The sequence below is a fragment of the Xiphophorus maculatus genome, chromosome 10, assembly GCF_002775205.1.
Source record: "Xiphophorus maculatus strain JP 163 A chromosome 10, X_maculatus-5.0-male, whole genome shotgun sequence".
In the NCBI taxonomy this organism is placed as follows: domain Eukaryota; kingdom Metazoa; phylum Chordata; class Actinopteri; order Cyprinodontiformes; family Poeciliidae; genus Xiphophorus; species Xiphophorus maculatus.
In genome coordinates this window covers 23,554,710-23,569,095 of record NC_036452.1, presented here as the reverse complement: position 1 = coordinate 23,569,095, position 14,386 = coordinate 23,554,710, and the positions used below count along the sequence as shown (strand labels likewise).

The 14,386-nt window shown below is 42.0% G+C and overlaps 1 protein-coding gene across 4 annotated transcripts in view; it reads right to left on the bottom strand.

Moving 5' to 3' along the window:
• Positions 1–14,386, bottom strand: part of myof (myoferlin) — a 39,238-nt gene that overhangs the window by 12,667 nt on the left and 12,185 nt on the right. For 2 of the 4 annotated variants that reach the window (XM_023341561.1, XM_023341562.1), the window contains exons 11-31: positions 12,678–12,793; positions 12,457–12,583; positions 12,276–12,379; positions 11,632–11,700; positions 11,509–11,552; positions 10,753–10,835; positions 10,616–10,654; positions 9,094–9,245; positions 8,899–9,012; positions 7,101–7,278; positions 6,663–6,787; positions 5,871–5,980; positions 4,587–4,779; positions 4,264–4,419; positions 4,018–4,149; positions 3,403–3,566; positions 1,855–1,969; positions 1,536–1,638; positions 625–767; positions 334–504; positions 15–108 (exon numbers count right to left, since the gene is read on the bottom strand). In XM_023341561.1, the coding sequence (XP_023197329.1) occupies positions 15–108; positions 334–504; positions 625–767; positions 1,536–1,638; positions 1,855–1,969; positions 3,403–3,566; positions 4,018–4,149; positions 4,264–4,419; positions 4,587–4,779; positions 5,871–5,980; positions 6,663–6,787; positions 7,101–7,278; positions 8,899–9,012; positions 9,094–9,245; positions 10,616–10,654; positions 10,753–10,835; positions 11,509–11,552; positions 11,632–11,700; positions 12,276–12,379; positions 12,457–12,583; positions 12,678–12,793 (2,532 nt within the window). The remainder of the gene's footprint in view (positions 1–14; positions 109–333; positions 505–624; positions 768–1,535; positions 1,639–1,854; positions 1,970–3,402; positions 3,567–4,017; positions 4,150–4,263; positions 4,420–4,586; positions 4,780–5,870; positions 5,981–6,662; positions 6,788–7,100; positions 7,279–8,898; positions 9,013–9,093; positions 9,246–10,615; positions 10,655–10,752; positions 10,836–11,508; positions 11,553–11,631; positions 11,701–12,275; positions 12,380–12,456; positions 12,584–12,677; positions 12,794–14,386) is intronic. The other 2 variants (XM_023341563.1, XM_023341564.1) reach the window with 2 other exon arrangements.

Below are 14,386 nucleotides of genomic sequence, written 5' to 3'. Positions count from 1 at the left end.
TGTCTGTAGCTCACTGTCAAAGGTGCAGGACACGGTGGGGGTGTTGGCACCAAACAGCTTGGTGGCGTCGCCTTTGGAGCCTTTCTCCTTGTCCTCTGTATCGACGCCCTGCAGACCAAAGCAGAAACATCCTTAAGCGGCGTGTTCATGTGTCACACGGCAAATACAAGCCAAACTGTGCCTGAGGAGCCGGCCTTCATTAATCATGGGTAAATATTTGGTGACTCATTAAGCTCACAGTCAGTTCCTGCTTCCTCTGAATTACCAACAGAACTGTTTGCTGCTCCAAACAAGAATCTGTCCGTCTGTGACGGTGGATCCAGTTTCACTCACTAATGCGCCCTCCAGCTGAAAGATGGCGCAGGCTCCGAGGCGATCTTCGGGCGCCATCTTTCTCCTCCAGCGCCGTCGACGGAACGAGTCTGAGGAGCGCTCGTTTCGATGGAACTTCCAGCCGATCAGGGAGGAGAATTCCCATCCCGCGGGGTCACCTTGGTCTCTCCTCTGTGCGTTTGAGAACAAACATCTCAAGGTGACAATTTTTCCTTAAATGAATAAATGCAGAAATGCATGTGGCATCATTTCTGACAGTTTCTGCACTAAGCCGCGGCATCGGATGCTGACCTCCGGTGCCGCTCCGGCGGGACGCGGCGCTCTCTTTCGGGGCCGGACCAACCTCCTCCGCCGATGGACGTGATACATCTTCTCAGCAGGGACCCAGGATAGGGGCTTATCATCTGGAGGAATGGTCACCCCGTACTCCCAGCCTGTACAGAACACACACGTACACACACACACACAGAGTTGTATACTTTTATCATTCATATTATTCTTGCAGTATTTTGTCATTTTTATGTTTCTTCTAATGATATTTCAGTTCTTTTACCCCTGAATTAACGGAGAGCACTTTGGTGCAGAGCTCACTGCTGTACAGCTCTACAGAAATAAATGTATATTTATATGTGATTGGTTCATTCATCTGCCTTCACACATTAATTTGTGTTGCATGCGATTCTTAATTCATGGGATCTAAATCGCCAGTGGTCTACACTTACAGTATGTAACTTTTATACTTAGAAATGGTTTTTTGGTGTGTTTCTTTTTTTTTTTTTTACATATTTCTTAAAACTGTTAGGGTTAGGTGGGGTTGTGACAGAATGGCAATAATAATCTCAGAAGAAAAAAACGAAATCGAGCTCTTTTGCTCCATTCAGAAACAACCAATCAGAGTCAGGAGGAGGGCCTTAGAGCTGTCAATTACCCTGGAATATGTGCTGCTCACAGCCTCTCTCTGCCGTCTGCTTGACTACTACAATGATGGTAGATGAACAGTTTTCCTGTATCTGTAAGCTGTTCCTCTGTCATTACATGAGGTGATTGTCAGCACTAAGCCCCTCCTCCTGGCTCTGATTGGTTTTTCTGACTGACCAGCAGTGTATTTCTGCAGCTGGCAGTGGGAGCATTGATTAGATTAAAGCACAACCATGAAAAGCTCAGTTTATGGAAGTAAAATAACACATTATGAGTTTCTGCACCTTGATCATCCACAGCTCTGTTGATGTCCACCGTCCAGCTGTCCTCCCACGTCCAGCCCGGAGGACAGTCAAACTCTTTAGGGTTTCGGCTTTTCTCTCCGTTCTGCCCAACACACGAATCAGGTCAGCTGCATGTTCATAATCAGGAGCGTGCATCTCCTTTTTTATTTTTAAGCAACTGAGTAACAGAGAGATGATCCGCAGGTTTAATTAATATTAAAACATCCAAATTCGTGTATTTTTGTCGTAGAGATCCTGATGGGGTGTGTGTGTGGGTGTGTATGTGTGTGTGCTCTGCGCCGCGACTCGCTGCTCTCACCACGTCTGTGTACGGCTCCGAGGCGGCCTTCCACTCGCCGCCAGGGAAACGGCTCTCGTTCTGGAACACCTCGTCCATGAACTCTGTGTGTCCGGCGTCTGCCTCAGTTAGCAGGCTGAAACAAAGCCAAACCATCTTTTAATAAAAAAATTAATGCAAATATTCAGTGTAGTTGGGTTAAAATTAAATAAAGCCCTAAGCAGAGGGGTCAAACTCACTTTGGGCCACATGTAAATCATGACTATTCTCACGGTTATTGATAAAACCCATTAGGAAATGAGTAAAATATAAATAAATAGCTGTGTCTACATTCCGTAATTACTTCAACATTGAAAGTCTTTTCACATTGATCAGTACCTCCAGGATTTCATGTTTGTTTTTGTGATTTTTCTTTGCAATCATAATCATATGTTACTTTCAAAATCAAATATTTCAAAGGAATTCTGCAAACATTTGCACTTATGCATGACATTACATGTGACTGTTATACTCGCCACGTCAATCACAGACAATAACGTGACATTAAGTAAAGCTGAGACATGAGTGTAGCAGAAGTAGGAAATATTGCCACCCTGCAGGTGGGAGTTAGTTTTTTTTGCGGAAAATTTGCAATAAACTCACAATTCTGCATTAGCATTAAACAATGCGGGGTTCTGTTGCTTTTGGCGCAAATTTCTACGATCATGGGCTTGCGAAAAACTGGAACTGACTGACGTAATTTGGTGCCTAGAGACACTCATACTTTTAATGAGTATCTCTTTGGGGGAAGCTTTAAAAACAGAAGCAGTTTCTACGGAAATGACCATGATGGAGGGAGAAATGTTTGCCGTTAAGTTTGATTCCAGTTAGAATGAATTTAACAGGTTTTCAAAATGACGCTTCCCCACAGCGCTGCCTCTTTCTGTTTCCTGCGACTAATTAAAGGGGCGGGGCACAAGTCTCTGTTCTCTTTTTAATGAGAAGTAATTATCTGACATGGAAGCCCATTTCCACCTCTTTGATAGAAAAAAACAACAACTTGTATCTCATAACGATGACTTATCTATCTTGCGAACATAAGATTTTTTTTTTTTCTTCGACAAACCTGGTTCTTTGAAGTTTATTTGACATTATGGGATTGTTCAAAACTCCCAATATTACAAACATTACAACAGATCCTGAAGTATTGCTCAGTGATGTTGGCAACATCCATTTCTTTCTATCAAGACAAACTTGTCTCATTCATCTCCTTAGAACGCAAGAGAGCCAATTCAAGCTAGCTCTGTTAGCCTAGTCATAATAATGAGCTCATTTCATTTTGGGGGGATTTCATCAAACATCAAGACTGACTGTTGTAGAAACCAGAACTTCCAGCTCATTGGTACGTTCTGCTACAGACATCAAGTCATTTTCTGTGGAATGAGAGAAATGTGAACAAAGCAGAGGAAGTGTGGCCCATTCAATTTAGTCCTGGTGAATAAAATAAGTTTTTCTGTGTTGAATTTACTAAATAAGCAAAGACTAGTTCAGACAAACATGTCTCCCTTCATTAAACCTGTGTGTTCTCACGCTTTCTCCGGGTCGATGAACCAGTCGGACTCCCACTCCCATCCTCTGGGTGGCATGAAGTATTCCTGCTTCAGCTTCAGTTTTCCCGTCACATCGGAGAACTTGTGGCGGCCCACCAGTCCGGTGGTCCCCCAGTTCCCAAACACTTTAGCCTGGTTTTCATACTGCAACACAGCAGACGACACGGCGACTGAAAGTGACTGGACAGGCATGTATATCCTTAAACTTTTATCCAGTTTCTCTCTTATTACCATATACTTCTATTTATTTTGTTGACATTTATGCAATTATGTTTGGATGACTGAATAGAGCTCAGCTTTATATACCAACTCTGCTTTAAACGTTTGCCCAGATTACAAAGAAGAGGATCGTACTCTGACCAGGAAGTGAAACAAACTGAAGGAAGTTGGCTGCATATTTAGGAGCATCATAGTAAAGGGGGCTGAATACAATCATATGCTGCTCAGAATTTACTTATGAAACAATCTCGAACTGTTCAAGCGTTGTTGATGAAGTAACATCTTCCAAGCTGGATGAAACTTTATATTGAAACATTTATTTGACAAAAAAAAAAAAAAAATTCTCCATTAAAGCTCAGTCGTTGAAGTCTCATACCAGTTCAGCAAAAACACTGAAGGTTCCCTCTGAGAAGGCGTTGAACCTTTTCTCTTGTGCAGAGAGGCCCAGCCACATGTTGACCCTGACCTGAACCGGAACCTTCAGGCCTTTGGTCTTGTCCATGGGGTACTGAGGGCATGAACACCACAAAGCTTCAACAAGATGATGAAGAAAGTAGCAGTTCAGAAAATCTAACAGCAGAATCTGGTCCAGCGTCCCCCCCCCCACACACACACTGTGTACCTTCAGGAAGATGGTCCGAGTCTGGCCACAGTGCTGCCCACAGGCCTGCTCGCTGTAGGTGGAGTAGAGGATCTGATGAGCCGGGATGCGGCTGTAGGCCACACGCTTCTCACCGCGCAGCATCCAGATGATCACGTCAGGCATGCTGTTCTGGGGCTGCAGACGAGGAGAATGTTGGCAGAGAAAACTTTGGCCATATTAGGAGTTTTTGAAACAATCCCCGAATGCCAGCCGGAACCCAGCCTCAAACCTTTGGGCTTCCTGTGTGTGTGTGTGTGTGTGTGTGTGTGTGTGTGTGTGTGTGTGTGTGTGTGTGTGTGTACCTCGTCGGCCAACTGGTTGAGCTTGTCCGCCCAGCTCTCTATGTCCGGCAGTGTGTCTGGGATTTCCCTGGCCTCCTCTCTCATGCGTCTCGCTGCCACCTTGATGGACGTCAGAGCGCTGTCTCGTAGTTTCTTGATCTGGATGTCCAGAGATGTCAGGTTGGAGCGGCCCTCCAGGTCAGGGGTGGGGAAACTCCACGAGAACACACACAGTCAGTCACAATCTTTATCCACATGTCAATACATTTTCTGGTCTTGTTAATTTGTGGTTATTCTGATCCTTTAACCTGACCTCCCTTTCATTGAAGCAGAGATGCACCAACAAAGACTTGAAGCTAACCATTTCTAGCATTGTGTAAAAGGTGTTTAGGCCTCATTTAAGAGTGAAATAAATAGGGCTCTGCAATATATCTTTTAAATTATATCAATTTTTGATTTGAAACATTTCCACAGTCAATCATTTTCATAGCTAATAATTTATTCAGTACAAAATCTGGAATATTCCCCACCAATTCACTCCTTGGGTTTCCATAGTTAGGACTGATGTCAGCACACCCAAGACTCATCATCTTTCTAATTATTTTGAATTTTTCAGGTCAACTCAGTATCCAGGAAGGAAGAGATTATTGAAATAAAAGTCAAATTTTTTTGAAAATAATTTCTATCACTTGAAAAAAAAAAGTACAAATAAAAACAATAAGTAAAGAAAATGAAGGGGGGAAAATAAATTATTAAAATCAGGAATCAAATTGGGTTTGACATTTTTTTTTATGTATGTTTGAGCCCTGCAACAATCAATCTGGAAGAGAGCAAGGCTAAGTGGATAACAGGAAGGCTGAACAGAAGAACCGCTTTTTGCACTTTCAACATTTCAGAAAACATGCCGGATTTGGAAATGTTAGCAGCCATTCAGCAACACAAAGATGATTTGGTTTAACCTCAAGAGATTCTCACATCCAATGTGACATTCACTCTCCTAAAAAACAATGGAAATATAGTCACCTTTGTAAAATAGTGGCCCAAGTCATTTTATGGCAAAAGTGATTTTTTTTTGTTGTTGTTGCCAAAATTACTTGGCAAAAAACAACAAAGGCCATTATTTTAGAAAGGTGCCTTTATTTTCAATCTGGTTCTATTATGGTTCTGAAAGTGAAACTGGAATAAACCAAAATTGAAACTGAATGTGAAAATGTTTTTACAAAAAGTCAAGATAATCACTCTACAAAATGCTGTAGGGTGCATCTCCTGTTAGACAGGCAGGAAATAGACCCTTCCTCTGTTTACCTGTCCAAGTCTTCAATCAACTGATTGAGTAACTTCATCCACACCTCTGCCAGCTGGCTGTCAGGAACTTTAGCCAATATGGCCGTTTTAAATGCATCCAGGTTGGATTGCTAAAACATGAAACACAGAACACTGAACAAGCAGCTCCCTCTCACATATTCTCAGATCAACTTTAAAGCTGCAGTGTGCAACTTTAATTTTAAAAAAAAGTTTATTTTTACATATTTGTTAAAACTGTCACCATGTTGTGACGGAATGGGACAGATAATCTGTGAAAAAGATTGTTTCTCCTCCCTGTGCTTCTATAGCTGTCTGAAGAAATGCACCGCCTCCAGGTCAGAAACAACCAATCAGAGCCAGGAGGAGGGCCTTAGAGCTGTCAATCAACTGTGTGTTCTCACTGCTAAATGTGCTAATGGTGGAGAAACAACTTATAGTTACAGGAAAACCATTCATCAGTCAACATTGGTGGCTATGCTAACTAGGATTAGCATTCAGGAAAGGCTCTGTTGACGCAGAGAAACTCTAGTGGTAGCAGAAAACAAGGGAAGGGGGTGGTGGACATGATTGACAGTGCTAAGCCCCGCCCCCTGGCTCTGATTGTTGTTTCTAGTTGGATTTTTTTCATCTGTCTGATCTTATGTTCCTACGACATAGTGACAATTACATAAATATGCAAAATAAATTGTTTTATAAAAGTTACATACTGCAGCTTTAACACATCAAGAAGTCCCAATAAAATAAATATGTTGCATCAGGCCTTTAGTTAGCAAAGAAAACACTGATGTTTACCAGGCGGTGTGTGATGTAGAGGATGATGTTGACAGAATCGAGGCGGTGACCAATGTCCTCCCAGAAGGACGTGAGAACAACCACTGGCTTAGTGTTTGCCCAGGGCAGGTAGTAGTAATGGTTACCTGGGAAACAGAACCACAGGTGAGGTCAAGTGAAGCCTTGAAACGTTTCGTTTAAAGCAGGGCTGCTCAAGTCCAGTCCTCGAGAGCTACCATCCTGCAACTTTTAGAAGCATCCTTACTCCAACAGCCGGGGATCAGCTCTAAACAGGCCTGGTAACGAGCCACTCATCTGATTCAGGTGTGTTGGCGCAGGGATGCATCTGAAAGTTGCAGGATGGTAGCTCTCGAGGACTGGACTGAGCAGCCCTGCTTTAAAGAGCTTTAGACTGTTGGTTGCATCAGTGACTGCAAAACAAAGAACTTAATCACGTACCATCAAATACAGCACAGCTGTACTGGGTGGTGGAGGCCAGGGGTTTACAGGTGGTGTCCAGTTTGTTGCCGTAGTTACCAATGCTGACCTCAAACTGGATGGGTTCGCCAGGCTCCTGGATCATGGAGGCGCTGTGGAAGACTGCGCACAGACAGTATTTTCTTCTTCGCTGGTACTTCTTAAGAATGGGGAAGAAAGAAACAGTATGTTAACTTTTATATGATAAAATGCTAGCTATGTTGTCGAAATGATGAATACGTTTTAACAGTAATTAGAATGGGATGGTTTTCAGTTTGCAACTCAAATCTAATAAATTTTCCAGTCAATAAATGCATTAAACCTCAGTGCTAATATGCTATGCTAGGTATGCTAACAACCCTCTTCATTGTGGAAGTTATTATTGTGGGAATACGTCTCCTGTTTCAGCAGTTGTCAGGAGGTGATTAAAAACTAAGAAGCACAAAATATGCTAGAAGCCATTTTAAACTAAACTTTCCTGCCCGACAAGAATTTCAGTTTTAACACAATTCAGGGCATTTTTCCTGCCATCTTATGTTGTAAATATAAAGCTCCAGATCCAGTCCTCGCGGGCTGGGGTCCTGCAGGGTTAAGCCTGATCCAGGACAGCAAAGCGATGTGCCGCTCTGTTCATGTGCAGCTCCACCCAGCTGAAGACAGAGTGGTGGAGCATGAGGGGCCTCCTGAGGGGCCACAAGGCTGAAGCTGTGATCTGGTAATCTCTGGCTTCAGGTCCCTGTTGTTCATCATGTTGGGGCCCAGGAGAGAGGTCATGGCTGTAAAGTTGATGTTTTATTGCTTTTGAGTTTTTAACCTCCATCAGAGTTAACGAGTTTACGCTCTGTAAGGAATGTGTTCACAGTTTACATTCTGTCCTTAATCCTCTTATCTCTGTTAAAGACAAAGCGACTGTTGTAACTGTAAGATCTCATTTTTCACACAGTGTGACATCACCTTTGATCCCAACTGATTCGTAACAATACATAATTTTTGTATGGCACTCAAATTATAATACCTAGAACATAAATATTTCTGTTATTCATAGCTCTTAAAGAGAATTAGGAACTCCAAAAGAATGCTACAAGGTTATCAGACAAGAGGAAGGAACAGCTAAAAACATAACTGTACTATGAAAACTCTAATTGGCAAATATAATTTCCTCCATAAACTCATTTCAGGCAACAAACTTGCAATTTAAAAGGAACAATATTAAGCATTTTCCAGGCACATATTACTATCTCACAACACTATCAAGTAACTATGTTACCTTCAGTTGTCATAAAATCAGCAGTTGCCAAAAGTTGTCAAATATGACTTTAAAGAACTTTAACTCCTTGAAATTGGGCCTCTGTCTCTTTAAAAACTCCTGCTCTTTCTGAAACTCCGCCTTCAGCAAGTCGTCACAACATGGCTCCTCCATCACTTTAATAACGTTTTCAACAGCGTTGCACAGAGAAGTGGCTCCAATAATGAGCTCAGCTGACGTTCAGTTCCAGCAGGTGTTTGCTAATTGATGCTGGCTAGTCTGAAGGAGCAGAGTGAGGAAGGGGTCATCTGTGAGGTGAAAGATCGAGAGCTGGGCGGGGCTAGGTCCACCCAGGCATTTTGCACAGGCGAATGGTTGCCATGGAGATTAAAAAATTTCTCAAACATACATGAAAGAATCGAGGCAACACTCCAGGTATGTTTCTGATGAGAGAATAACATTATAACATGATGTAAAGCTCAAAAAAGTCAATTTTACATGATACTGTCCCTCTGAGATGAACAGCTGCAGTACCTGAACCACAAGGATGTCGTCACTGTGGATACTTTCAACTGCTTTGTCTGCTTTCCCCTCCAGCTTTGTGGAGAGCTCCACTAGTACCCTGCCCCTGTACGAAACTCCTTCTCCCTGTAGTGAATTCAAATGATTAGGAACTCAAGATTATTGTACAAAAGAAAGGAAAGGCTAAAAGCAAAATGGTGCTGGTACCTCGCCAAGGTTCAGAGCCTCATAGGGGTCCGGGAGGCCCGTGAACTCTCTGGGACTGCCGTACAGGTTGATGTAGCAGGGTCCAAACACGGGCAGGAAACCCACCTGAGACTCTCCTGAGTCAGCTGGGGAGACGGCAGCAGAGGTCATCTCTGGGCAAATTTACATGAGCAAAGTTCTGCTTGTTAGTAGGTCATGCTGGGAAAGCAGGCGGGAACAAACTGAAGTGACAGGGAGGTGTGAGGTCAACACGGAAAACTTATCGGGTCAGAACAGAGCAGAGAACAGCGGTACCAACACTACGCACAAACAGGACTTGACCACAATTAGACATGGGCCGGTTAGCCAGCATCGAAATGTGCCGAGGTTTCAAAACGTTTAGGTTTCACCAACAGCTTCAAACAATGAAGTCTGACATTTTACGTCCCCCACTGGGTCTGGTAATTATGAATAGTTTATGCTATTATACACAACCTTCATTCAATATTTCATGAGCCCTTATTTTGGGGCTTTTGGTTTAAATATAGTCACCATTGTTTAACATTTCTATATATGTTAAGGCCAAGGATTTTTAGTAATTATGAGAATAGTAAAATATTACAAGAATATAAGACAAAAACACCAGAAAAAAGTCATAAAATTACAAGAAAGTCATTTTAATGAGAGTTAATTTTCAAAAGAGGTTTTAAGATCTGACCTGAGCAGCTCATTTAGCCCGAGGTTCTTTCTTCGAATTAGACTCAGTCGTTTGCACAAACGTGTCAAACTCCTGCCAGTGACAATTTGGTCCTCATCTGCTAAAAGATGATGTTCTATTTGTAAAACTGACAACCATAACTTCACTAAATTCTCAAAATTCATCATTTAGATTTAAGATTTTTTGTGTTGTAGTTGTAAAATTACTAATTCATTTGACCTATACTACCATTTCAATCTGGTAATATGAGTTTATTCTTGTGCTACTTTAACTTTATTCTTATGCAACTTTTCTCATTATTAAGACTTTATTCTCAATTGGGTTTTTTTCTAAGCCTGGCTCAAATTCTATTTTAGTCAAGCTTTGTTAAAAAATATAAATAAAAAGAACTGAACTGTCCAGGTTTGTCACAAACTCTGGCCGACCTTCATTATACTAATTTTGCATTCAGCACTGTATTATCCTGTACAATAAGCATTTAAACCATTAAAAAATGCCTAAGTATTTTTGCTGTAGTCTATTAAATGACTTATGTACAACTGACAATAAAATCTATTGTCTTAAATAAAAACAGGTTTTGTTTTATTCTATGTGCAAAAGGGCAAGTAGAAGCCTAAACTATTGATTTGTTAAATAGTGTTTCATTTTGCCTCCTATTTTAGGAATGTTGTAAATTTAATAAAATAAATCTCATCCGAGTCTTAATCAGTTACTGGGAAAGCGTAGCTTAGAGAGAGCTTCATACTGGCCCATGGCTAATCACAAGCGCTAGCATGCTCAATGCATAACATCACATGCAACACAGAACAAAAAGCGCAGGTGAACCTTCAAACGATGCCATTTCCCCATTATCTGCATGTTCCTCTATTCCAAAAGAAAAAAAGAAGAACAATTTAAAAGTTCTGCTACTTGGATTAGAAAACTTCTCCTCCAGTTTTTGCACTTTTCAGAAAGTCCCGTACCTTCTGTCTCTCCACCAGAGGAGGCTATCTCGGTCAGGTTCAGGTATGTGGTGCCAACAGCATCATTTCCTGTCAGCCGATCCCTGCAGCCAAACATCAGGTAAAGACATTTCATTCTTCCCTGCATTTATTTAAATAACACAGTAGGTGAGTTATGGTTTCATTACTAAGAAGGCAAAATTAAAATCTTTATTTTTTTGTTGCTTTGAGTCTGGAAGTTTTCTGCATGGAATCAAATTACACCGAGATTTAAATATGTTATCAACTCCTAAAGAGGCATGTCGTTTCTCTAACCTTTTCCTCTTGAGCTTATTTCCCTCTGGCCTTCCTGAACCTGAGTTATGTGAACACTTTTTTTTTTTTTCCCAGATACTGTGATGAAAATTAGCTCAGCACAGCCAACAGAACATGTTATTGAGGGAAAAGGGAAGGGCCACCGCAGTCTGAGTCACTGCCCTGCATTATTCTTAAGTGGTTGTTGCTGGGCCATCCACACACACACACACACACACACACACACACACACACACACACACACACACACACACACACACACACACACACACACACACACACACACACACACACACACACACACACACACACACACACACACACACACACACACGCACGCACGCACAAACACACACACACACACACACAATGTCACTGACCACATTGCAGAAACATGGAGGCACATTTTTCCAGCTGCGATACACAGCTGCAGCCTGGATGCTTTGAAACAGAAGAACTCACCAGTCGTACACAGTCAGCTTGATGCGCTCACACATGGACGGAAACTGCAGCGAAGACAAAAAAAATCATTTCCACTAAACTTTTCTAAACTTGATCGTCTTTAACAGGATCAGGACTTCTTACTTTGACTTGAAGGTTCAAAACTTGGTTCCACTCCGGGTTCGCGTTCTTCTCAATGATCTGAGTGCACAACTGGAAACAGAAAAACACCGTTATAAGATTTTTGTCTCAGCAGTTAACATTTATGCTTTCTTATTAAAGGACTTTGACTAGGACTGGACAAGAAATAAATAATAATACACCGTGATAGACATGGGATTAATATCAATAGATAAGTCTAATATAATATTCAATATAAAAATATTCATTGAAATCTGAGCCAGAACCGCACAGCATTCTGGGAGATGTAGGCAAAGGAAAGGCAACCTGCTCAACCTTTCACAGCTAGCTAAGCTAGCTGGATGGCATCAAGTAACTCACTCTTTGGTTACTTAGCAACAACATGTTGAGTAACTTGCGCAGCAGCAGTTTCAGGTTTTGCCACCGTTCCTCATAACTGTTTAAAAATAAAAAACGATTTGGAGGGAAAACTGGATAAAACAGAAAAAGCTTGCTTGTACTTCAAATATTTAAAACTAAAATCTAATCAATAATTAATATCGACTGATAAGAAACACTTATCAGTCGTACTTATCAGTCGATGGATGAACTATTTCAGCTATATCGTTCATCCCTAACTGGCTAACAAGACTGGATTGAGTTGAAACCTTTTTGCCAGCAAACCGCGCCTCTAGGAAAGGATCCACCAGGTTCTTCTTGTTTTCCTCTCCTCCAAAGATTCCTTTCAGCGTCTGGGCAAATGCATTGTCCACTGAAAACGAGAAAACACCACATCGTTTGTTTTATCAGACAGAGATTTGTGATCTGATTGATTTGGTCTCGTCTTACTCTGGGGAACGTCCTCAGCCCTGAACACCTTTAAGGACAGTGTGGCCCTCCGCAGGGTGACTCCTGCTGGCAGCAGCAGGTTGCTCTCTATGTCATCCTGGTCATCATTAGACTCCCTCTTCTCCAACTGCAGTCAGAACAGATTCCAAAAATAATAAAATAAATGGAGAACGGGAGCAAATTCTGTATTTGAGGCACGCGTAGAATCAGTGACTACAAACCGGAGGCTCGTCTCCCGTCCCCACAACAAACAGGCTGACTTTGAGGTAGCCTTTAGCGCCAGAGCTGGAGTCGTCTGGGTCATTCAACAGGAGCCACTTCCTCATCACACAATGGGCTGCAGAATGAAAACAAATATAATCAGGACACGAGAATCACAGATTCCCCGGCCCCTTTCACGCGCAGAGAAAGATTCAAGTGTTCCCCGGTGGTTTCCAGTCCGTACTGATGCAATTTCACAGTCGCTGGAGTTTTATGAAGGAACGCTTCCATTTCGTCGCAAATGTGCTGTGTTGGAATGAAATCTGGTGACTATTGAGGCCGTTGGGGGACAGTAGATTCATTGTCAAGTTCAGAAAACCAGTGGACTCATTTGAGATTTGTGACACAGCGTGTTATCCTGCTGGATGATGGGATGGACATCAGCAGCAGAAACATCTTTAAATGTTGCTTAAAGGACCCAAAATGTGCCAAAAAAAAAACCCATCCTCCACAACACCAGTCTGAACTGTTGATACAAGGCAGGATGGATCCATGCTTTTATGCGTATGGGTAATGTTGTGTCTGAAGCTAAAGGCAGCGTTTTTCCAACTATCCAGTTTTGGTCAGACTGTGTGAGCTGCTGCCTGTTTCCTGTACCTCTCTGTCAGGAGTGGCCCCTAGTGTCAACGTCTGCTTGTTCAGAGATGATATTCTGCAGTCATTCCTTGAATGTTTTCCATGTATTATGTTAAAATCAGTCACTCTCCTCTGATAAGGACTTTTCATCTTCACCATTTTTCTCCCACTGGATATTTTCTCCTTTTTGGACCAATCTGTAAAGCCAATAGAGTTTTGATTTGAAATTTCTGAAACTCCTAGCCTTCTTCTCTGTGTCCACCATATTGACAAATGAACAGATATAGTGTGTATCTGATGAAGCGCCGGTGAGCGTTTATTGTACTGATGGACAGTTTTGGCTGTTTCAGTAATCCACAGCTTGTACTTTATTAGAGATTTGATTAGTCGTCTGAGTTTACACGGTCAGATTAACAAATATGTAAAGGCAGCGTTAACACAATGAATGCCACTTTGCTCCAAGTCAAATGTATTTTCAGAAACATACAGGAAGAGACGCCTGAACACAGCAGCAAACTGTTGTCACTAGAACCTTGTAGTTTAGGAGCTAATGTTGTTTGCCTGTAGTTTTTTTCAACCCTTGCTCTTTCAGAGTATAGAAGGCAAACACTGTGGAGTCTTTATGCTGTTTGTAGGTTTAGCCTCGTTTTGGCTTTATAAATATGCCGTCGCATGTGTTAGCCATTCAATTACATGTGGTTCTGGATGCCATAGCCTGGGATTTATAGGTTGCTTTAAGTTGAAACTGCTTGCTGTAGTCAGTACACACTGCTTGTTTAAATCTGAACCAAAACAGGAGCTGTTCTGTGCAGTGTGTAGTAGGGGTTGAACGACTACATATTTTTTAAGGTCGACTACATCATGATAATAGTCGAGTCGATGTCGACTAGTCGTGGTGACGTCATAGTGACGTAAGCGCAAAAACCCTTCACAACTACTTGGAGGCTTTATTAGCTATTTTCACGGCAAATATTGACCCCCCCCCACCCCACACACACACACACACTCTCCCCTTCTCCTGCTTTTACTAAGTCTATTATGGAGATTCTTCGTGAGCAGCGGGGAAAAGTTTGTTGCACAAAGTCGGGTCTGA